Source organism: Macaca mulatta, chromosome 4 (genome assembly GCF_049350105.2).
Source record: "Macaca mulatta isolate MMU2019108-1 chromosome 4, T2T-MMU8v2.0, whole genome shotgun sequence".
NCBI lineage: Eukaryota > Metazoa > Chordata > Mammalia > Primates > Cercopithecidae > Macaca > Macaca mulatta.
In genome coordinates, this window is record NC_133409.1 from 76,164,880 (window position 1) to 76,189,128 (window position 24,249).

Genomic DNA, 24,249 nt, shown 5'->3' on the forward strand with positions numbered 1-24,249 from the left:
CACTTACATCCTACTTTTTGGGAACCAATGCCAACTACATATATAACAAGGCAAGTGCTGCTACATCAGGGGTACCAAAAACACTTTCTTTAGGAATTGTAAGTAAGTATCATCCAGCACCTGGATGCTAAATAAAAGAGCTGGAGGACTAAATAAATAGGAAAGTCACTCTACCTACCTTCCTATTTCCATCTTTTAGGAATTTACGTTTATTCAAAATTTTGATATATAATCCTGTATCTATGATCTCTTCAATAATTTCAGAATGGTAGTTTTAGACAACTTTAAAGCTTCAGCTCCTTCTGAATTTCCCAATGTGTTTTTGCACTCTTTCAGGTGGGCCTTCTATTCAGGGGTCAGCTTTATCTTTATAAGGTTGGTAATACCATTCTCTCCCAGGATACAAGGAATACTGAGGAATACTTCTTCATCTATTCCATAGAGACCCTTAATGATGGTGGAGACTGGATGTGTTCTACTAAGATTCTTCAAAATACTTTCTGTTAAATCAGCTACAGATAGGCCAATGGTCCAAGAAGTATTCATTTTAATAATCTCATAGGCACTAGCAATCACTTCTTTGTGGACATTTTTCCACTGCTCAGGATCTTTATCGGTTCCTATATCAGAGTTTAGATCCTTCAAAGGGATACCAGCTATGTTCACTCCACTCCACACACACACACTTGAGTCTCCGTGCTCTCTGAGGATCCATCCGCGGCAGCTTTCAGAGTGGATACTGAGCTTTTATCCAATCAAGAAACGAAAACGAGCAGTATCCAGATTACAGCCGTTTCCAATAACACGGTTTTTGGGAAATGCACTCAACTTCCAGGCTACATAAGTTAAGACATCCACTGTATTGGAAACAATAATCAGCTTGCAGAGGGGGCTGTACTAGACAATACCGGAAATTATTAACTTGAAGATGGCCACATTTCACTGGACTAAATTAAGGCGCGTTTCTCCCTTTTCTTGGCGTGCTCCTGCTGTGATAATCACTAGGCTAGAGTTTGCTGTGACAAGGTAATCTTTGCTACAAACAATACTTGGCATTTTCATGAAAGGGCTGCCATGTTGAAGATCCACCGTCTCACCCTTCAGTTTGCCTTCATCAGGATCCACAAGGGCAAGTTCATCACTCAAGCCTTTTAATAAGATGCTGATAGCGCAGGCCATGCCCACCGATCCAGTTCCTGTGATGGAGACCTTACTGCGATGAACGCGCTCCTCGGAAGTGAAGTGCTCAGTAAGCTCACTCTTCACAGTCGCCATGTTGCTCACAGGGGTGAAGAGCCAGATGCCCTTGAGCGGCACGCACGGTGCCTGACGGGGTCACAGGGCCATCCCCAGGCACAGGAAATTTGCTCCTGCTGAACTCATTCACTCTCTGGCCCACATAACAGGCACAGTCCAACTCATGGCTGCTCACTCAAGAAGTGGAGGGAGAGAATGGAAAAAAACCTGCTGACCAGGACATTGCAACACCAAGAGAGCCGTTAGCAGCACCTTCAGCCCTCTGTGGTGGGTGCGCATGACCCGCTCCCTGGCCCTCTACTGCGTCTGCGCGGGCCTTGCCAGCGCCTCCAACACACGCTTTCCGTGGGTGCTCAGACTAAGGCGGTGAAGGGCTGCTTCTTTAGCAAGTGATTTCTGGAGTTAGTTTTACAAAGAGTATTCTCATCGATAGCTGACATGCTTAAGAGGTTAACCCAGATCCCTGAAATTACTAGTTTTCTATTTTTAGCACGAATGCCAAGGAAAAAATGCTTCTATTAACTACAGATGAAAATCAGGTTACATCTTCTGAACCATGACCCTGCCGGGAAGGATAGGGCGCTGTGCTTTGCGTATGGGTGGCTGCCTGCACCATCTCCCAGTGTCCCAGAAGTGGGTTCCTGCTATCTGGTGTATGGCGCTGGAGGCCTATTTATAAAGGATCCCACTGCCTTGATGCCAGTCCCGGCCAGGACCCACACTGGGACAGTCAGCAGGAGATTGAGCAGGTTAGGGGCCGGCTGGGAGTCATTCCATCACTAAAAACTCACCAGGCGAGAATGCTATTCCTTTCTCATGCCAGAGGAAAGCCTTTGATTGTGCGTCCCGAAGAAAAACGACTTCTCAGGTAGAAAGTTGGCAATGTAGCCCTCAATTAAAATGAGGATATCTCTTAAATGTCCTTAAAATGGCAAATTTCAACCAATGCATAAACCAGATTATTGACCAAAGTAGTGAAATAAATGATCTAGTACAATGTGGCATCAGTATGCCTTACTTGTTCTGCATTTCTCTGGGCAATCTTAAGAACTAAATTCCCTTAAAATTTCTGAGCAGGTGTCAACTTCACATCTGATGAAATGCATACTCTAATAAGCCCAGTAAATTACAAAAGCTCCGATAAAAATGATGGTACTTTTTCCTCACTTTTAAACAGCATTCTGACCGTGTAATGGTTCCTCAAAAGCTCTCCCTCTTGTTTTATTTAAAAGCAGTGTGCTCTTCTGGAATGGGGCCCCTTGGTACATTCAAGATCAGCAAAAAAAGATTTCTGTTTTAGAATATTGAATGCTGACAAAACAAATACTTTATATTTGGACTTGAAAAGCTATTCTTTCTTTCTTTCTTTTTTTTTTTTTTTTTTTTTTTTGAGACGGAGTCTTGCTCTGTTGCCCAGGTGCAATGGCATGGTCTCAGCTCACTGCAACCTCCGCCTCCCAGGTTCAAGCCATTCTCCTGTCTCAGCCTCCTGAGTAGCTGGGATTACAGGCACCTGCCACCACACCCGGCTAATTTTTGTATTTTTCAGAAGAGATGAGGTTTCACCATATTGGTCAGGCTGGTCTCTAACTCTTGACCTCAGGTCCGCCCGTCTCGGCCTCCCAAAGTGTTGGGATTACAGGCGTAAGCCAACGTGCCTGGCTGAAAAGCTATTTTTACTTGTGCCATTGAAAGGCAGTCCAGGGCTGGGCGCAGTGGCTCACACCTGTAATCCCAGCAATTTGGAGGCCGAGGTTCATGGATCACTTGAGGTCAGAAGTTCGAGACCAGCCTGGCCAACATAGTGAAACCCCATTTCTACTAAAAATACAAAAATTAGCCGGGCGTGGTGGTGTGTGCCTATGGTTCCAGCTACTCGGGAGGCTGAGGCACGAGAACTGCTTGAACCTGGGAGGCGGAGGTTGCAGTGAGCCGAGTTCATGACACTGTACTCCAGCCTGGACGACAGAGCGAGACTCCGTCTCAACAAAAGAAGAAAAAAGGCAGTCCAGGAGGAGAGGAACAATAAGCAAAGCAGTTGGTGAGGGTGGGAAAGGTGTGCCATCAGCTGAGTTCCTGACATCCTGTTTCAGGGTGACCTCCTGGCTGTGTTTTCCCTATCAGTAGGGATCACATACCCTATTCAGATGACAGAGCCACAAACTCCATGACACACCAAATAGTAAGAGCACTAGGTACATGAATCCTCTTAGCACTGGTGGTCAGATTTATGGTTAACATTTGTCAAATTAAAAACTGCAGTTTTAAAAGGGTCATCTTTATTTAATGGTGGCCAGTGTTTTAGAGGAATCCTTTAAAAGCAACAACTTTTGATAGCTGTCATTTCTTTTATCGCAGTCATAACTTGAAATGTTTTAACCTGGTGCCTGTTCCCCCCATCCACCTATAATGATTCCTTTCACCAGTCAAGTCATTTTCCAAGATAAGTGTTCTTGAACATGAAATTCAAGGACATAAAGACTCTTTGCTGCATGGCTACTTTCTATAGTCATTTTCTTTCTAGAATTTGAACCTCTTCAGAAATACAATCTCTATAATAGCTGCTTCAGTTTTTCCCCTTAGCCACAACTAAATCAATCTTGAGGGGGAAAAAACTGTTCAAAATAAAAACACACCAAACAAAGCAGCTTTTTAAATTTACAGTAAGTCTTGAGATAAAAAAGGAAAGCACTAACAAAGACAAAGAGATGTATGTGACCTCCAGAGCAGATTTAGGTCTACTCAAAGATGTGGAAAGCCAAGTATAGCTAGACAGCTCCCTAGTGACTTCCTATCTTAGGTGGCTCATTATTCCTTCTGAATTGAAAACCTGACTCAAATTATCTATTCAAACCGCAGTACAGTATTATAGCTAATGGCAGGATTACACCTCAGTACTTTTGGTTGTACCACTTAGGAGGGAGGAAGCAGGAAATGAAAACAAGCAGCAAGTCCCTGAGCCAAGAATGGTTGCCACTAAGTCACTATTCCTTTCACCTGGACTCACACCCAGCTCTCAAATCCTCCTTTTCCTCTCTGAGAGTCCAGTTCTGATATTCCATTCTCTCACCAATCTTTGCCAATCCCCTAAGCAGAACTGGCTTTCTAAAAGCCTATTTCATCACTGTACTTTGTACCTCTCTCCATTATAGGATTTATCACACACAATTAAATGTAAAATACTTATGAATGTGCCACTGCAAGAAGGATCACCTTTTATTTACCGGCATATTCCTGTCCTCTAGAACAGAGCTGGGCACATGAATAGGGATTTGGTAAATGTAGTAGAAAAGAATGAATAACCATAGAGCTGAGTGAGTAAGGCTGGAGAGTGGGCTAAAAGGTGAGAGTGACAGAAAGGTGGGGCTACAGACCTTAGAGAGTTCTGAAAATGAGGGTAAGTAAAATGAGGGTAAGTAAAAGTGGCACCCACTGGGGCATCTTCAGAAAGTTGATGCATATATTTCAAGTAAAGCTTTGGATAAGCTGCAAGATTTTGTGGCTATTTTCAAAGCCAATACCCACTTTTACCAAGTTAAAACATTAAAAAACAAAACAAAAACCTATTACAGTGTTAGAAAGGCATTAGAACAAATATGCAGTGGCAGAAAGACTATTTTTATCCTTTAAAGTTATTTAAAATGTTTTGTTCTTTGGAAACCTTTAAAAAAATAATCAGCACACAAAAACCCTTGTTTAAGGGGGAAAAAGGGATACAACGAAAGCAGTGTTAATTATTATAAGCTGATCTGAAATAGGCCATAAACTCACCAGCATGCAAGGGGAACATTATATAAACACAATTATTTTGAAAGTCTTCTTTGTGATTTGAAAAATCATAGAATGCAAATTGTAGTTTTAAAATAAGTAAGTGGGCTCTAATTCTATTGCTCAGTAATTCTCATGTCGGGGGGGCTCTGCAAATCCCAGCACATGAAAATATTTCACTTTGTCAGCAATACTGGGAAAACTGGAGGAAAGACAGAGGGCCACAAAGGATAGAATAAAGGCAAAAAGTCAATTCAAAGAGCAATGCTGGGATCAACTTCCTGTTTATGGTATTTAAATATGAAATGAATTGGCAAGCTCTTCTAATAAATCATCCCAATCACATTTTTGTTCTTTGAAAGCAGCATCTTATACATAATTTTTGATGCAATGTAAAAGAGACACTTGTGTTAATCATTAAAAAGGAAAACTTATAATGTGGCATAAAACATGGAAAGCAAAGAAATTAAAATTCATTAGGCCGGGGGCGGTGACTTACACCTGTTTTGATCCAAACACCTCAGGAGGCTGAGGCAGGTGGATCACTTGAGTTCAGGCATTCCAGACCAGCCTGGCCAACATGGTGAAACCCCGTCTCTACAAAAAATACCAAAATCAGTCCAGTGTGGTGGTGCATGCCTGTAGTCCAGCTACTTAGGAGGCTGAGGCAGGAAAACTGTTGAACCCAGGAGGCAGAGGTTTCAGTGAGCCAAGATTGTGCCCCTGCACTCCAGCCTGGGTGACAGAGCGAGACTCTGTCAAAAAAAACAAAACAAAACAAAACAAAACAAACAAACAAACAAACAAAAAGACAGAGAGAGAGCCACTGAAATGAAATGGTAGAAGTGATGTGATCAGATTGCATTCAATAAATACTTACTAAACACCTACAATGCATTAGGCACTGTTACAGGTGTGAGGATATAACAATGACCAAGATAAAGGTCTCTACTCTCAGAATTTACATTCTTTTTGTGAAGACTGATAAAACAAGACAATAGTCAATATCATCTCGTTTTGCAACAGGCGCTACAAAGAAAAGAAAATAGGATAATTTCAGAGAGTAACTGGGTGGTGGGAATGAAGACATCTGGAGAAGCTGCTCTGAGGAGGTGAATTAAGTTTGGGTTGAAACCTTGGACAGCAGCAAAGAGCCAGCGATACAAGGACCTGGGGAAGGAGTTTCCTGGGCAAAGCTAGAATAAAGGCCCTAGGCAGGAACAGGCTTGTGTGCTGAAGGAATAAGAAGGCTGGCAGGGCTGGAGTGCAGTGGGGACAGATGAGGTGGGCAATTGTGGTGGCTCAAGATGAGGTCAGTGAGGTTGGCGGGGCTACCTCACGTAAACCTTCTTCAACAGGAAGCCACTGAAGGGTTTTAAATAAGGAAGGAGCATGATCTGACTTACATTTTAAAAATATCTCTGGCTGCTATGTGGAGAAAAAAATTCTAGAGGGAATAAGGAAGAGGCCGGGAAACTGGAGAGGCAACTTAAAACACTAGGCAAGAGAGGAATGGATGTGGAGAGATGGAGGCAGGCCATGTTCAGCAGCAGAGCTGACAAGCAGGACTTGCGTGCATCAGATGAAGGGAACGAAGGGAAATGAGAGAATCTAAGAGGATTCTCATCGATGTTTTTGGTTTGAAGTGGAAGGATGGGATGATGGTGGCATTTATGAAATGGGGAAAACCAAGGGAGGAGCAAGTTGGGAATAAAGTGAGGAAATCAAGCACTCTAGATGGGACATGGGTCATTGACACGCCTTTGTGACATACTTGTGAGGGCGCACAATACGAAGCTGAGAGGCCAATCTGAAGGTCAGGACTGGGGCTATATCTCTGGATGGCATCAGATTGTACTGTTTGTTTTAACATGGCAGGGACTGGACGAAAGAGTCAAGGGGCTGAGGACAGAAGAGTCTAAGTAGGAGCTACTGGACACTGATGTTGAGAGGCTGGCCGGGGGAGGGGCTGGCACAAGAAACAGGCAAACCGGCCAGTGAGGTTGAAGGTATCTCGGAAGCCACAGTGTTTCAGGAGGTGGGGGTTGGGGTTCCATTGTGCCAAACGTTGCTGGGAGGGCAAGTAACAGAGGATAAAGTAAGATCTGGCACCAAGGAGGGCACTGGCAACCTTAATAGCAGTTCCAGTGCAGCGCTGGGGCAAGGAGCTGGACTGAGAGCAGGAAGCGGAGGAAGTGGAGGCAGTGACCACGGACAACTGTTTCAGGAAGTTTTTTTGTGTAATGGGGAGCAGACAAATGGGCTGGTAGCTGGAGGAGGTTAAGGAATATCTAGAGAGAACTTCTAGAGGTGGGATAAGCTAGAGCATGTCTGTACACACCGCAGCAGAGAAGGAACACGTGACAATCAGCTAAGGCTGAGGATAACGATGGGGGCAAGGTCCCTTGTAGATGACAAGGGGCAGGATCTAATGCCCAAATGGCAGGGGTGGGCCTCTGGCAGCAGCATCAACCTTTTATCCCTGGTAACAGGAAGAAAGGCAGTGTGCATGGTAAGTCCAGAGAAAGTGAAGGCCAGAGCGCTTTGGCAGAAGGGTGGAGAAAGGGCTGCAGAGAGGCAAGGCAGGGAGGCAGGGAGAACAGAGACAGCTGTCCGAATCATCTTGAAGCAAGAAGGTGCCATCGACCATAGTGGCTGTGGGGGTCAGGGAAAAGCAAGGTTTGGTGACTGATTAGATGCAGGGGTGAGAAAGAGTGTGGTCAGGAATGGCCACCTGGCTTTTCTCTCTGGGCAGCTTTGTGGGTGATGCTGCTATTCATAGGGAGAATGACTCAGGAGTAGGTTGTAGTTGGGGACAAATGACAGTTCACTGAGGGACACATGGGATGCCTGCAGGTCATCCAAGCACCTGTGTCCAGTCAAGTGGGCCCATGAGCCTAGAGCTCAGGGTGTAAATGAAGGCATCAGAGTGGCTGGAACCTGTGAAGAAGAGATAAGGGGGGTAAAAAAAAGAACCTTAAGCATAACTGCGTAAAATAAAGCAGCAATATTTCACAAGTAAATGGGACAGTTGGAAGTTACAAGAGCCAAACTGGAATCGAGAAAACTCATAAAAAGAATAAAGGAATGACTATAAAAGCCTAGAATCTGTCAGTATAAGAAGCAAACAATAAATGATAGATCTGAGTCACTAAGAAAAAGTTAAATAAGTTATGTTCAGCACAATTTACATAGTGGAAAAATATATAGCACATTAGAAAATGATTTCTTCTTAAAATTGTTAGAAGCATTTCAGGTAGAAAAATCCATTTCCGAGAACATCATTTTCTGATATACTTGTAAGTGAATACTTACAAACTGTACATATCAACTGTATATTAATGTAGTACTGTCCCACAGTTTTAGGTTTGTAAGTGACTCATCAATCATAAGTAGCTTTTAAAACGGAGCTTAAGGGGGAAGCAAATGCTATCAGATCTCCAGTTCACAATGCTTTACTTAGAGAGATCTGCTCATGTGTGCCCAATTTTCTAAGCTCAGTCTAAGAATTAAGGACAAAGAAAAAGAAAACCCAAGTGAAATCAAGGCTACCTTCCTCCTGTGGGATACGGCTGGGAACATTATTGAGGTGATGAAGTCTAATCTGTGTCAAGTCTGAGAACAAAAAAGCTTTTATGGCAGAGCTGATGTGTCCTAGTCCTTGTCACACATTCCCACTTGATAAAATGCTTGGGGCCCTATTTTACTTATACAAGGAAACTGGTGGGTTTTGAAAGAGGTATTTTGGAAATATGACAAAACAGCTGATTCCCCTGCTTGGCTTTTTAAAAAAGTACATTGGTCATTATCTCCCACCTTAAACAGAGTAAGTCCCTGTGATTCGGGTTCTCTGTCACTAAACTGCTTGTCCACATATATATCAAGTGCCTCTCTCCACTACAATGTTAAGCCTATTAGAGCTGCAATGGAATGGGGAAAAGGGTTATGGAGATGTTCTTGTCACCTCTGACTTGAACTTACTCACTGATGTGCAGTGCTACTTCCAATTCATTTAAAAATGTTTCCGGGAAAATATTCCTCAGTCCTCAAGCTGTTTGAAGGCCCAAGAGTGTGACAGGTGGAACTACCTTTGCAGGATCATGATGGACTGTTCTGGGAGTTCTAGTGAGCACTATGAAGAAGTGGAAACGAGGCCGAATACGCTGATGTATGGTAATCAGAATAAGAAATTGAGGCTTGCTTCCTGGGGGCAGAAGCTGGTAGAGATCTCTGGAAGCACTGAAATTAGATTAAGCAAGGAGGCAGAGGGAAATGTTTCAGCCGCTTCTCAGACTTCCCCTGAAGATCCCTTAGAAGTGGCTGCCATTAAACAATTGGCCAAGAGACTCAGGTTTGCTTTTAATCTTTGATCTAAGCCAATGAAAGTACACAGCACTTAAAGTCTATTTCCCTCCTTAGAGATCGTCAGAGTTAAACATTTCTAAGCTTTTTCACAGTTTTACTATTTACATATGGGGTTCTAGCAGTCACTCCACAATGCTGCTTCAAGATGAACAGGTAAAAAATAATGCAGGAATAAATGTACTGGTAAGAGAAACACCAGACTACCAGTGAAACTTAAATTAGCAAGGAGCCAAAAGAAACTTGATTATAATTATTAGCTAAGGCCCTCCAGTTGGTCATAAGGTTACTCAGAAGTGAGCCTAAATATTATCATAAAAATTATACCTAGGAGCAGCCGGGCGCGGTGGCTCACACCTGTAATCCCAGCACTTTGGGAGGCCGAGGCGGGCGGATCACGAGGTCAGGAGATCGAGACCATCCTGGCTAACACGGTGAAACCCTGTCTCTACTAAAAAAAATACAAAAAGATTAGCCAGGAGTGGTGGTGGGTGCCTCTAGTCCCAGCTACTCAGGAGGCTGAGGCAGGAGAATGGTCTGAACCCGGGAGGTGGAGCTTGCGGTAAGCCAAGATCACACCACTGCACTCCAGCCTGGGCAACAGAGCAAGAATCCGTTTCAAACAAACGAAACAAAACAAAACAAAATTATACCTAGGAGCAGCTACAAAAAAGAAATGGAGAAAATACATTTTATTGGAGTACATCCAATACTGTCCTAGAGGAAAGATAGAATTTTACTTCCCTTAAAGATTCTCTCTTATAATAGGAAAGTATAATGTCCATTTATAGAGACATATTTAAAATATATCTGTTTTATTTACATGTTTTACTTTTTGTTTTTTAAAGAAAAAGAGGTCTGGGCTCTTGAAAAAGAAGCAGCATCTATCAGCAGAGGAGGAGGCAAGACGGGGCCCTGGAAAGCTGTGCAAGACTCCAATCACAAGTCACTTCCATAAAAGCCTTTCTAGCAGCAAGGACTCAGGAAAAATACAGGAAGAAAGACAGTTGGGGGTGGGAGTGGATTATTTTCTATCAATCAGATTGGTAAAGTTTCAGAGTAATAGAAGCAAGGCAAGCAGGGCAAGGATGCCAGGAAACTCTTACGCATTTTGTATAAACTTTTCTGGAGGGCTGGTTAGCAACAAATATCAAAAACATTTTAAAAATGCACTTTGACTCAACAAACAGTAACATCTTTTGTGCAACAAGATGTATGCCTACTGATTCCTTATGGTATTTAATAGTTAAAAATTACAATCTAAACGCCACTGGCAGGAGACTGATTAAATAGATTATAACATACAATAGCGTTCCATACAGTGATTAAAAGTGATGGAGATTCATATACTCTGCTGTGCAAAGATGTTCCTGTGACTGTTCAGTGAAAAAAGATTCCAGAGTAGCAGGCAGTAAAACAGCATTTCTATACAATTCTATGAATATGCCTACACAAGATGGTCCAAAATGATGTTTCTACTGTAATTATGATTACAGCTTAGTAGGATTTCTGGTGATTTTTGCTTTTTTTTTGTACTTTTCCACATTGATTTTTTTTTTTAAATGAGTACATATTTTTACAAAAAATACCCAAGGCTGTCTTTTTTTTTCTTTTTTGAATAAAAAGGTCCTCAATATATATATAGAAGATAAATACTGTTTTTCGTTTGTTTATTTGTTTTTAAACAGGGTCTCTGTCATCCAGGCTGGAGTGCAGTGGTGTGATCTTGGCTTGCTACACTCTCAGCCTCCCAGCCAGGTTCAAGTGCTCCTCCCACACCTCAGCCTCCTGAGTAGCTGGGTCTACGGGCACGTGCCACCATGCCCAGCTAATTTTTTAAACTTTTTTGTGAAAACAGGGTCTCGCTATGTTGCCTAGCTGGTCTCAAACTCCTAGACTCAAGCAATCCTCCTGCCTCAGCCTCCCAAAGTGCTGAGACTGCAGACATGAGCCACCGCCCAGCTAACAAATACTTCTTATCCCATGGTAAAGGGGTAAAAAACAAATAAAAAACTCCCTTCATTTATACATTAATTTTAAAAGTTAAATAACTGGACAATTTAAAGTATTTCACAATAACTAATAACATTTTTGCTGATGGTTTTTATTACAATTGAGGTTTCAGCTCCTGTGAGGACAAGAACTATAAATTATCTGTAGATTCCTACTATACTAGGCACCATGAATGCATTCTCTAGAAGCCCCAGTAAAAGTTAGCAATGATAATTCTGCCAGTCCTTTGAGATAACCACCTCCCCACAAACATAAGCACAGGTCCACAGACATAGAGCATACTCCCTTAATAAAAGTTCTAATCATACCAACTAGGAATTATTTAGATATTTAATGTTTCTCCTTCTAAGGGGAGGAAAAAAGTCAAGGTAGTCTACCTATAAATAACGGAAACCTCTTCAGAATCCTTCAAGTATCAACACCTACTATAAATAATAAAAGGTAAAAAAGTTTAAAGGTCACTGCTCTTGAGTTACATGTAAATAACTATATGTAAACAGCAAGGTTTTTTTTTCTTTTTTGATAGTTTGGGAATTACTACTTAGTACAAGAGTTCCTTAGAGCATTTACCTCAACTATTCTCCAAACTTAAACTATCTGTCCTGATAAAACAACCGAATCATAGTGCCCCAGCACGCACTCACTCGGCCTCATCGTAGTGCCCCAGCGTGCATTCTCATGATCATGTACACAGCTGATGTAGGAGACTACAAACCCAAACGAAACGTTCATCTTTTTTTCCACAATTAAGTTATTGTGATAAAATTAGTGCTATCTTAATTATAATCAAATAATAAAATAGCATATTTGAAATTCACTGATGAACACAAACTGATAGTCAAGCCGTGCTTGCCGGCCAGGCTGGGCAGGGGAGCAGGGTAGATATTGAACTGGCACTGATTTCTCCCCATTGTCAATGCTGGGCAAACTTACCTGCCTTGGTCTAACACGACATCTTCTCCTACCTTTCCTTCTTTAGAACCTCTGATTAAATGATATACCGCTGTGTAAAATACACGTGTTTATATTTAATGTTATTATATGTGTTCTATGTGAAATGAAATTGCAGAATAATTATGAATAAACAAACAATAAAACCAAAATACTTCTAAGAAACTGAAGTTTCACTTTAAGCATTTTAAACATGTTCCCTTTTAGGCCAGCAGATGTAGCTGTGAATTAAAATAGGAACTACAAGGACTTTCATCAAGATGCTTTAGGTTAGCCATTAGATGGCACTCTTTTGTATTGGAACTGGGTTTCTATCAGAGATTTAATACAATTCAAGCTAGCTACTTACAATTATTTAACACTGGAGTTGATTTTGATTTACGTGCATTTATCTAGAGAGATCATCTCAATTATTTATTGAGTGCAAAGACTTGGACCATTTCTGTTCAACATTTTCTGACTGAGACTGTTTTCTTAGTCATACAAAGATGAGACAGTACATACACAGTGACAAGTTCTTACTGGACTCAGGGTAACCTCAGAATTATCATCAAAACTCTCTAAATGCTGAGCTGAATATACCACATTGCTGTCTGCAAGCCTCAGAGCAGGGTCATACCATAAGAATTTTCTTAGAAAGTCAACAGGAAATGCTTACCACTTTACAGGGTAGCCCTGTCTTTGCACAGTGTATGGTTCAGGGGAAGCCCACAAATGACTTTAGAATGAACAAACCAGCAAATTAGCAAACACTACCACCTTTAAAAGATGTGTCCTTGAAAAGGTATCAGTGGGTTCATCTTTCTGTGGGCCTTCTCAGACATGGAGATCAAACTGATATGCCTAATGATCTATATGTAGAGAGAGTGTATATGCAGTCTCTCTTTTTAGTTAGACATAAAGATGTCAGGAACTCTGTCTTTCTTTGTGGTCTCAGCACCTAACCCAATCCCAGGTACCCAGCAGAGACTGAGTAGATATTTCCTACTTATCACTGGATGACATAAAGATGCAATATAAAAGGTTTCCACATATTCTTATATTCAGTAGTACCAACCAGAAAATATTTTTTCTCCCCAAAATATCTTATTTAGGCAGCAATCCTTGTATTAATGCCAAAAAACAAAGAAGTTCACATTCTACCCATCTTCAATGCTGGGCAAACGTATCTGCTTTGTTTGGTAACAACATAGCTTCCAATACCTCTCCTTCTTTGGAACCTCTGATTAAATGATATGCCACTGTGTGAAATACAAATGTATGTTTATATTTAAGGTATGTGTTCTATGTGAAATGAAATTTCATAATAATTATGAATAAAAAATTGGATTACTCTTGCACAGTTGGATTATTCTAGCCCATAAACATTGAATTATCAAGTGTATAATTCAGATAACCTAATTTTATTGGTTTATGAAAACTGGGATTGATTCTTCTAAGCAAGACTATTTGTGTTTTCAAATACCTTAACATTTTACTAAGTTTGTGACCCACATTACTCAGCACTGCAAACATCACATATCAGTTCCACACAGTTCATGTAAAGTGCTAGCAGACTGTCATTTTTATAGAAACTAGAAGCTTAATAACTTTATTACTAAGTACTACTTAATAATCTGAAGATTCAGACCTGAGTTTAAATCTTGACACTGCCAGTTACAAGCTATGTGACCTTGGGCAAGTGATTTAACCTCTTTGAGCCCCAATTTCCTCATTTATAAAATGGGGGATATTAATATCTGCTAGATAGTTATTATGAAGATTAAATAATTTGCTACATCTAAAATGTCTGTACAATGCCTAAAATGGAAAAAGTGGTTTTATATTGGTCAAAAGCAAAATTGAGGTTAACAGCAAAAATCATGAAAAATCTTCAGTCACAGATTTTCTGTCTTTTCAAGCAATCTCTAATTTAGCATTACAAACAATGACTAGCCAGCAAAGTCAACTCGAAAATCAAGGTGAGGGCCGGGTGCAGTGGCTCACACCTTTAATCCCAGCACTTCGGGAGGCTAAGGCGGAAGATCACTTGAGTCCAGGGAGTTTGCAACCATCTCACTCTCAGATGAGTGAGACCTCACCTCTACAAAAAATTTTAAAAAGTAGCCAGGCATAGTGGCATATGCACCTGCAGTCCCAGCTACTCAGGAGGCTGACGCGGAAGATCACTTGAGTCCAGGAGTTCGCAACAAGCCTGGGCAACATAGTGAGACCTCATCTCTACAAAAAATTTTTAAAAAGTACCCAGGCAGAGTGGCATATGCACCTGCGGTCCCAGCTACTCAGGAGGCTGAGGTGGGAGGGTTGCTTGAGCCCAGGAGGCTGCAGTGAGCTGAGATCGCACCATTGCACTCCACCCTGGGCGACAGAGGAAGACCCTGTCTCCAAAAAGTCAAAAATAAAAATAAAATTTAAAAACAAAGGTTAGACTAGGAGAAAAGCACCATCATCTGTCTATCAATGTATTCTGAGTGAAAAGCACAGCAATGTTTATGTTTTAAGATTAAACTAAATATAAAAAGCTCAATAATGCCTATGAGGTTGTTCCTGCAACCCTGCCAACTTGCCCCAGTTTCTTCCTCCCTGCTGAATCATTCTCATCAGCATATACACGCTGTTAATTCTCCCAATGCAAAATACAACGAGTAAAAAACTATCTCTTGATCCCATTCTTTTTCCAGCTATGACTCCATTTCCTTCCTTCACTTTGTGGCAAAACTCAAGACTCACCTAGACACACTGCCTCTGATTCTCCTCCATCCCCTTTTGAATCACTCAGACTTTACTCCACCATTTCACCAATGGTTGTCACACCGCCAAACCCAGTGAATTATCAGTCATCATCTTACGTAACTTCTCACCAGTATACAACAGTCAGTCGCTTCTCCTTGAAATGTTTTCTTCACCTAGTGTCTAAGTCACCAGGCCAAGGAGATTTCCCTCTTCAGCAGGGCACTTTCCCCTCATTCCTCAACCTCTTAACCTTAGGAGTCCCTAAGAGTTCCTTCCTCAGACCTCTTCTCTTCTCTTTCAACCTTTACTGCCTTGGTGAGTTAATCTAGTCTCATGGCTTTATATGCTGCCCATATACTGATGAGTCTCAAATTCAAATCTTCACCTTGTACTTCTCCCCTAACTCTCAACTTCTATATCTAACTGCTTACTTGCTCTCCATCTCACTATCAAACAGATGTGTCAACCTCACAAGTCACAGATCGAGCTCCTGACGTTATCTCCCAATGCCTCCTCTTCTCACACTGCCCCCCACCCATCCTTCCGTTGCTCAGGCCAAAAGTCTTGATGATATCCAACTTCACTCTTTCTCACACCCCACATCCAATCAACAACAAATCTTTGCTGACTTGACCTTCAAAATATATCAAGAATCTGTTTTCATCAACTTTACCACTGCCACCTATCTCAAACTACTGCCAATTCTCACCGGTCATGAAGGGTCCGGTCCACAGAACTTTCGACCAGTTGTTTAAAAAAAAAAGAAGGCAGTCATTCTTAATGTAATGCTCTGTAACTTGAGGTATAAATTTTACATATATACACAAACATAGACACACACACACACACACACACACAAGCTTTTAGGATTTTTTCCAAAAATGTATAAATAACACATTAATAATTTAAATAATTAATTTTAAAATGCTTTAACTCTTTTACAAAGATTATATATATGATGTCAAACAGCATAGAAAGTTGCTCCAAATTAATAATTTTATTGAACAAACAGCTAATGTCAATTTATTTATTTATTCTATTTTGTTTTTGAGACAGGGTCTCACTCTATTGCCAAGGCTGAAGTGCAGTGATCTTGGCTCACTGCAGCCTCAGCCTGTGAGGCTCAGGTGATCCTCCTGCCTCAGCCTTCTGAGTAGCTGGGACTATAGGTGCATGCCACCACACCCAGCTGATTTTTTTGTAGAGACAGGATTTCATCACATTGCCCAGGCTGGTCTTGGACTTTGGAGTTCAAGTGATTTGCCTGCCACAGGCTCCCAAGGTGCTGGGGTTATAGGCGTAACCCACTGCACCTACCCTAATGTCAATTTATATAGAACATTAGCTATAAATTAGTCATTACTTAATTTATTTGAAGTTTTACCACCTTCAAAAATTTTATTTATTAGTAATAAGAAGCTGTCTAGTTATTAGTAAGAATTTAGTCACGCACTCTGTCATCATTTCCCTAGACAGTGACCAAACTACATGCAAATAAATTTGAAAACCAGGAAAATTTAGAACACAGTCAGCAGAATAAACATCTAGATACCAGTGACAAGACTGTAGTTACTTACACTGTGAACTCCTAAAGCTTTCCAGACTGCGAAGCTAATCACACCAACCCCACACCATGCATACAGTGAGCCCCAGCCCAGAGCTCGCAAGGCAAGGGAAGACCCGCTTTCCGGTAATGCAGCCGTGGCCATACTTCCCTGAAATGAGACAGAAAAGTTGAGGTAAAAACAGTCAGTGCAGAAAGAATAAGCACTCTGGGGTGTTTGCAAATTTCTCTCTCTGCAAGCAACATGATATTAGGAAGCTAGGTTAACCCAAGTTCTAATTCTAGCTTTGCTACTTAATAATTGCATGCCTTCTCTGACTCACAAATATTTGAGTATGCAAGGCACCAGGCCTGTTAATTCTTCCAGAAAAATCCTAGACCATTTTGTCAAGATTTCTCTATCCCCCATTCATTGGCATTTTCACAGAATGACATTAAACCTAACCTGATAAGAGATAGCAAATTTTTAACATCCTGTCTTCCATCTGGAAATACATTTCCCTTTACTAGAGTCCTTTTCCTTTTTTTACAATAACTTCCTTTATATTGTTCAATCTATTTCTTATTTATTTATTTTGAGTCTCACTCTGTCACCCAGGCTACACTGCAGCAGCATGATCACAGCTCACTGTAGCCTCAAACTCCTCGGCTTCAGCAATCCCCCCGCCCAACCCCACCCCCTACCTCAGCCTCTAGAGTTGCCAGGACTATAGGTGTGCGCCATCACATCTGGCTAATTTTTTTTTTTTCTTGTACCAACTCCCGGCCTAAAGCAATCCTCCCATCTCAGCCTGAAATGAGTTATTACTAGTTGTCTGTATCCAAAAATGAACCTTAGTGGAAACTTGATTGTTAGACATTGATCTGTCGTTATTAAGATTTTTTCTAAATTATTTTATTAAGTTTCATTATTTACTTTAAAAAAATCTAATCACAAGCTTTATTCTGTGGGGAAGAATGTCACATGACATTCAGATACCATGGTTCAAAATTTTCAAATGGACACTGGCTGACTTGCTATAGGAAAAGACTGACTTGCCAAAAAATTACACTGTGTTAAAGGATCTTTAGATATAGCCACATGTGCTAGCCATACATGTGTACATATGTAGATATGGCTACACTATTCCTCACTAACACATTATTTTTCTTAAATTAAAATTAAGGCATTTGTATATGGAAGTTGAAATTAACAAATCACACTGCAATTAGGGTATACAGAATCCCCAAGATGAAACAGAAAAATTATTTTCTAAATGAGAACTCTGTATTTATAATACCTCTTGTGCCTGAAGATAAGGGTGCCCCTTATCGTCTACCACTTACCAGAACCCTTGAAAAAGCAGGTAATAAAATTAACCTATTATTCATGTGTGGCACTACCACGAGCAAAGCGTTCAGTTTGTCAGAAGGTCGGCGACATACTTACAAATACGGTTCACAGTTTTAGCTTTTCTTCAGCCTAATCCTGGGATGAATTTTATGTAAATCAAATGCATTTTTTTTTCTTTTTTTTTTTGAGATGGAGTTTCACTCTTGCTGCCCAGACTGGAGTACAATGGTGCTCACTGTAGGCTCCGCCCCCCGGGTTCATGCCATTCTCCTGCCTCAGCCTCCTAAGTAGCTGGGACTACAGGCGCCCGGCACCTTGCCGGCTAATTTTTTGTATTTTTAATAGAGACAGGGTTTCATCGTGTTAGCCAGGATGGTCTCGATCTCCTGACCTTGTGATCTGCCCGCCTCGCCCTCCCAAAGTGCTGGGATTACAGGCGTGAGCCACTGCGCCCGGCCTTGGCTGTGTTTTCATATGTGCAATACATTTTTTAAAATATCGATTTTTATAACTTTCTAGAAGTTGTAGCTATATCAGAAAGATGAACGACTTGCCCTTTTTATCTACTCACTACATAAGTGGGTATTAAAATGACTCAGTTATTTTATGAATTTTTTTCCTGCCATAATGTTAAGATAAGCAGGGGCACCAGATATTTCAGATAAATAAACTTTGCATGTGATTATGTATTTTCTTCAGTTGTTTTAACCAAATAGACATATAATACACGTTATTTTCTCTTATGGCACCTCATTTAGTCTACCAATTATGAGACTGATGTACAAATGCAAGATATACTAGTTAACGAAAATGTTGATCTATTTTAATAGATCGACCAAAGAAGCTCAAGAGCAGATTACTTGGCCACTTTTATCTTGCACCTTCCTCTTTCTGTTGATTCAGGAAATTACAAAGAAAAATGAAAGTCCATTCAGCATCTATTATTGCTTTTCAACTCCCAGTTGTTTTGCATAAGACACAGCTAAGACGATGAAAACAGGACACTGAAAGGATAGCTATCATCCCAAAATAAAAGCAGTGTAGGCAGTCCCCAACTGACAAGTTTATCATTTTAAAGTCCTCTGGGGTTACAATTTGAATCTGTTTTAATATCTAGAATCTGAGGCTAATGGACAGAAGTCTATTTAAATAGCAATATTACTAAAAATTGTAACATTTCTTCCCTAGAAGTATCCAAAGATGGGAAGAGTACCAGGTTGGGCAAGTTGCTTAATTCATCTGTGCCTCAGTTTCCTGCCCTTTAATGGGGACCACACGTAACGGTGCTGCCTAGGGCTGTGAGGGGAGTTCAGTGAGTGAAGCCCACAGAAGAACAGCCAGCACATGCTAAGCACTCAAATATTAGATATTATTCATGTTAGAAAAGACCTCCAGGTGGCAACTGTGAAGTACACTAAGTGACATTCTTAGACTGGTGCTTTCTCAGTATACACGCATTAAGTGCTCCAAAATCTCTGAGTTCTTCTACAAACCATTTTACCTCTGAAACAGAGTCTGGGTAAGTGGTCATACTCTAATTCCAATGTTTTCCCAGAGGGAGACAGAACCATCTAAAACAGGGGTTCTCAAACTTCCCGGTCTCAGGATCCCTTTACACTTGGGCCCTAAAGACTTTCAATTAGGTGGGTTGTATTTATCAATATTTAATATATTAGAAATTAAAATTAAGAAATTCTTAATTTGTATTAGTCATTTAAAAATAGTAAATCGTTCTAGATTAATATAAGCCTATTTTTTAGGAAAAATTACTTTTCCAAAACGAAACTGTGCAAAGAGAGACAATGTTTTACATTTTTGTTACTCTTTTATTTATTTTTTATTATTTGAGACAGTCTCGCTCTGTCACCCAGGCTGCAGTGTAGTGGCATGATCTCAGCTCACTGCAACCTCCACCTCCTGGGTTCAAGCAATTCTCGTGCCTCAGCCTCCCAAGTAGCTGGGATTACAGGTGCATGCCACCATGCCCAGCTAATTTTTGTATTTTTAGTAGAGACGGGGTTTCACCGTGTTGCCCAGGCTGGTCTCAAACTCCTGGCCTAGAGTGATCTGCCCAAAGTGCTGGGACTACAGGCGTGAACCACTGCACCTGGCCTGTTACTCCTTTAAATGTCTAGCTTAATAAAAAATAGATGAATTTTCACATCTGCTTTTGTATTCAGTCTGTTGCAAGATATTACCTTTGGTGAAAATAAACGATAAAATAAACTTTGGTAAAATCTGGCCTCACACAGATATATGGTCACATCTTTGGAAAAGGGAAGAATACTGTAATAGCTTTTCCTTCTCTGATAATACACCAAATCAAATAACTTATGAAGGATTAGTTGCAACATGGAACCTGGAGTCATAACAATAAATTTTTTTGTAATTTCTTACTAAAATCCATTAGTCTATTTTGCACTTTGAATGGACTTTAAGCCCAGGTATCATGCTCATTCAGAAGATACTGGTTATATAGATCTTTCAAGTTATATAGATTTTCAATTGTTGACACCATTTATTAAAATAATATTTTAAAAAACACATCATTAATATCACCATAAAATCTCATTGGAAAAACCATTAAATATTAAGCAACTGTTAAGCTCATGATAACAGATAAAAGTTTTCTAAAATCTAATTTTTCACTTGAAAGCTTGAATTTTATCAGTGGCAATAAATACTGACAATTGTTTGCTTGAAAAGACAAGCTCATTTTATTCATTGTTAAGATGTCTGCCAAATACCCACTTCTGAATAAGCATAGTTTGTCAGTTGTTCTTTCAAGGAAAAATGATATTCTATAGGAAAAAAGTGGCTAGTTCAGCTTGCAATTCAATTGTTTTTCTAGAGAAAAAAAATCCTACTTCAGTATAAAATAGAAATGCTTTATGTAATTCCCATTTCTTTTTTTTTTTTTTTTTTTTCCTGTTTTCTTTTTTTTGAGATAGAGTCTCGCTCTGTCGCCCAGGCTGGAGTGCAGTGGCACTATCTCACTGCAAGCTCCACCTCCCGGGTTCACGCCATTCTCCTGCCTCAGCCTCCAGAGTAGCTGGGACTACAGGCGCCCACCACCACACCCGGCTAATTTTTTGTATTTTTGGTAGAGATGGGGTTTCACCATGTTAGCCAGGATGGTCTCGATCTCCTGACCTTGTGATCTGCCCGCCTCGGCCTCTCAAAGTGCTGGGATTACAGGTGTGAGCCACCGCGCCTGGCCTTGTATTTCTCATTTCTTTACACAGAATATTAAAAAGAGGTTTATTCGAGGGTCATGATTTAATAAAATTATTTTATTTCTTTGACAAGGGCATTTTTAAGTAAAGCTGGCTTTAAAAAATACAGGTACTTTGTAATGAAGAACACAATGACTTTCAGCACAGTTTGGTGCTACTGCCTTAGTTAGACCAAGGTATCAGCAGTTTTACTCTCCACTGCCTCTGTACCATTAGTACAAGCATCTTACTATCATTATGAAAATAGTTCTGACTTCATGGACCCAAGGATCAAGGATCAGCAGGGTTCTGTGGACCACAGTTTGAAAACTACTGTTAGACCCTGAAGGGCATTTGTGATGATTAAATCTCAGAACAACAAAATAGGATGGAAAGTTGTGAATATGTGTACGTGCTCCCCCCAGCCCCAGAGAATCCCTAGTTTTTATCAGATTATTAAAATGATCAGTGAGCCAAGGATTAACATAACTCAGATTTAGAAATCAACCAAAACTCTACTGTTAAGGCACTACTCTGATTTCCACCACAAAATATATTTCTGCTCTGAAAACATTCTATAACATAGGGAGAAAGACCCACAAGGTTCATAGCAGTGATTTAGGAAGCTCCATATAAGTATTCAGAGGGGATCCAAGCACACTTTAAATGTGGTCTCTTGCCATTATGGTATCAATAAGACTTAAGTATGACTATTAAACATAAATGTAAGTTGGAAAGGAAACTTTTTATGATGTTTTACATAACACTTTTCCTCCATAGCACACATCGAATTGTAATTACACAGTTATTTGTGTGAATATTTATTTATTTTTGAGACAGAGTCTCACTCTGTCACCCAGGCTGAAGTGCAGTGGTGCGATCTGGGCTCACTACAACCTCCGCCTCCTGGGTTCAACTGATTCTCCTGCCTCAGCCTCCCGAGTAGCTGGGAGTACAGGAGTGCACCACCACGGCAGGCTACCCAGCTAATTTCTGTATTTTTAGTAGAGATGGGTTTTCGCCACCTTGGCCAGGCTGGTCTCAAACTCCTGACCTCAGGTGATCCACCCCTCTGGGCTTCCCAAAGTGCTGGGATTACTGGTGTGAGCCGCAACACCTGGCCCAAATTTAGATTTAAAGTCATGTTGTGAATAGGAAATGTACCAGACAAGCTTTCAAAGTCTTGTTCTGCTAAAATTTAAGAGAGCACATAAGCACATCTTTCTAAATGAAAATAAAGACCGTTGGTTAATTTGTACATTTCTAGAATCCATAAGGGTATACAAATTCACATCTTAAAGCAATGTGGAAAGCCATCAATATTTTCTTTACTTTTTCTATGCAAAAGCTGCTGTATATTGTAAACAATAACAATAACGATGCTATGAATGGATTTCAGTGTCACCAACCTTATTGAACCATTCAGGGCTTTTCTTTTTAGCCAATGATAATGTTGTAATAAATCCAGCTAGCATTCCCGCTGCAGCAACAGTACCAAGAAAAATTCCACCTGCCAAGAGTTTCAGGGAGGAGGGGGGATATTTCAAAAATTAAATAAAAAGAGGTTAAAAAGACGTACAAAAGTAAGTTTAAGATACTATTCGAGTTACAATCAAAATCACTTTTGAAATTCAAGAAACCATGGCTAAGCAGCTCTTGCTAACAGTAAATGCCAGTGACTGAGAAACTTGCGTGACCTCACGACCTCTGGTTCCTTGAGTCATTCCGAGTTATTATTCCCGAACGCAGAGAATAGCTTCCCTTCCCCCTCTCCCCTGGGACCACGGCGTGAAGTTTCTCACGGGGAGATAGAGACGATGGCAATCAGAAAAGGCAAGGCTCGAGAACAGCTGCAGAGGTGATGGGGAAATATGGCAGGCCCAGGAGAATAGTTGGCGGGATCTGCCCCCCGCCCCGCCCCGCCCAAGGGGAGACTCCACCCAGCAAGCTACCTACCTGCCCTGGGGCCGCGAGACTCCGCGGGCTAAACTCAGGAGCAAGCCCAAGCTAAGGGCTCTCAGAGCGGGATGTGTGTGTGAATACCCGCTCCAGCGCAAGCCAGGGGCCGGGGTTAGCTCGCCCCGATGCGCGCACCTCACCACAGCACACCTTACCTTTAACCAGGAAAAGCCGGTCATCCGTGGACCCCGGAGCCTCCAGCCCAGAGGCCGGCTGCCCAGTTCCAGCGCCCGCTGTCTCCATGCTTAGGTCGCCTCTAGTGCGTCCGTCCCCAACTGGGCACGGGTGGAAGCGAGAGCGAGGCGGAGGAGAAAGGTTCCGCTGCCGCCTCCTCCTGTGCACTCCTCCTGTGCAATCTGAAGAAGGGTCCGGAGTGCGGCCGCTGTCCCCAAACCCTCCTCCCGCGCCCGGGCGGGGAAGACGTGCTGTGCCCAGCGCCGAGGGCGATGCCCTCCAAGGCCGACTCGTAGGGAGGATCACTTGATTTCTCCAAGGAGATCATTGCTGGACTTAAGTGATTACTTTGGCTGTTTGAAAGAACGCTCAGCAGTGAGGGTCGCAGATCGCCCCAGGATTCCAGGCCTCGCCTGCTGTGAGACCTTGGAGCTCATTTTCTGATCAAGCTTACACTGTGTCCAACGATTTGGCCAGCGCTAACACTCCACGATTCTAAAACGCAGGCCTTGGTCTTCTGTCTGAACTTTTCTAGGTAACTTCCTAACAGTGGTGAGGAAAGGTGTAAGTGACAGGCTTTCTTTCTGGAGGAGAGCCAGCCACCGGGCTCTGCGGTGACGGGTCCCCTCGCCACGGTGTGAGTGCTTGGCCTCCCTCGGGAAGTGGAACACTTACAGGATGACCGAATGAAGGTACCACCCCCGAGAGGAGAGCGAGGCCCGCTCGAAGGGCTTGCAGAGCTGCCGGGAACGTTGACAGCTAGCAGCTTTGGTCTTCTGCTGGGAGGCTGGTTTGCCCATTCTGTAAATGGCCATGGACAGGAGGAGGCTAGTGGTGATAGAAAATCTTTTCAGCCTCTCAGAGAACAATGACATCTTGTAAAATAAGGCGGTCTCTGCCATTTGTCCTGCCCCCCAGCA

General features: G+C 41.5%; 1 protein-coding gene and 1 pseudogene across 1 annotated transcript in view; both read right to left on the minus strand.

Annotated features, from left to right (window-relative positions):
* The window catches only part of TMEM242 (transmembrane protein 242), a 32,958-nt gene extending 9,545 nt beyond the window's left edge, over positions 1 to 23,413 (minus strand). Inside the window, exons 1-3 of the mRNA XM_015137063.3 lie at positions 23,311 to 23,413; positions 22,606 to 22,706; positions 16,662 to 16,799 (exon numbers count right to left, since the gene is read on the minus strand). Coding sequence (XP_014992549.1) covers positions 16,662 to 16,799; positions 22,606 to 22,706; positions 23,311 to 23,398 — 327 coding nt within the window. The 5' untranslated portion in view covers positions 23,399 to 23,413. The remainder of the gene's footprint in view (positions 1 to 16,661; positions 16,800 to 22,605; positions 22,707 to 23,310) is intronic.
* LOC106998069 (L-lactate dehydrogenase A-like 6B) lies at positions 220 to 1,418 on the minus strand (annotated as a pseudogene).
* Positions 23,414 to 24,249: the final 836 nt, after the last annotated feature.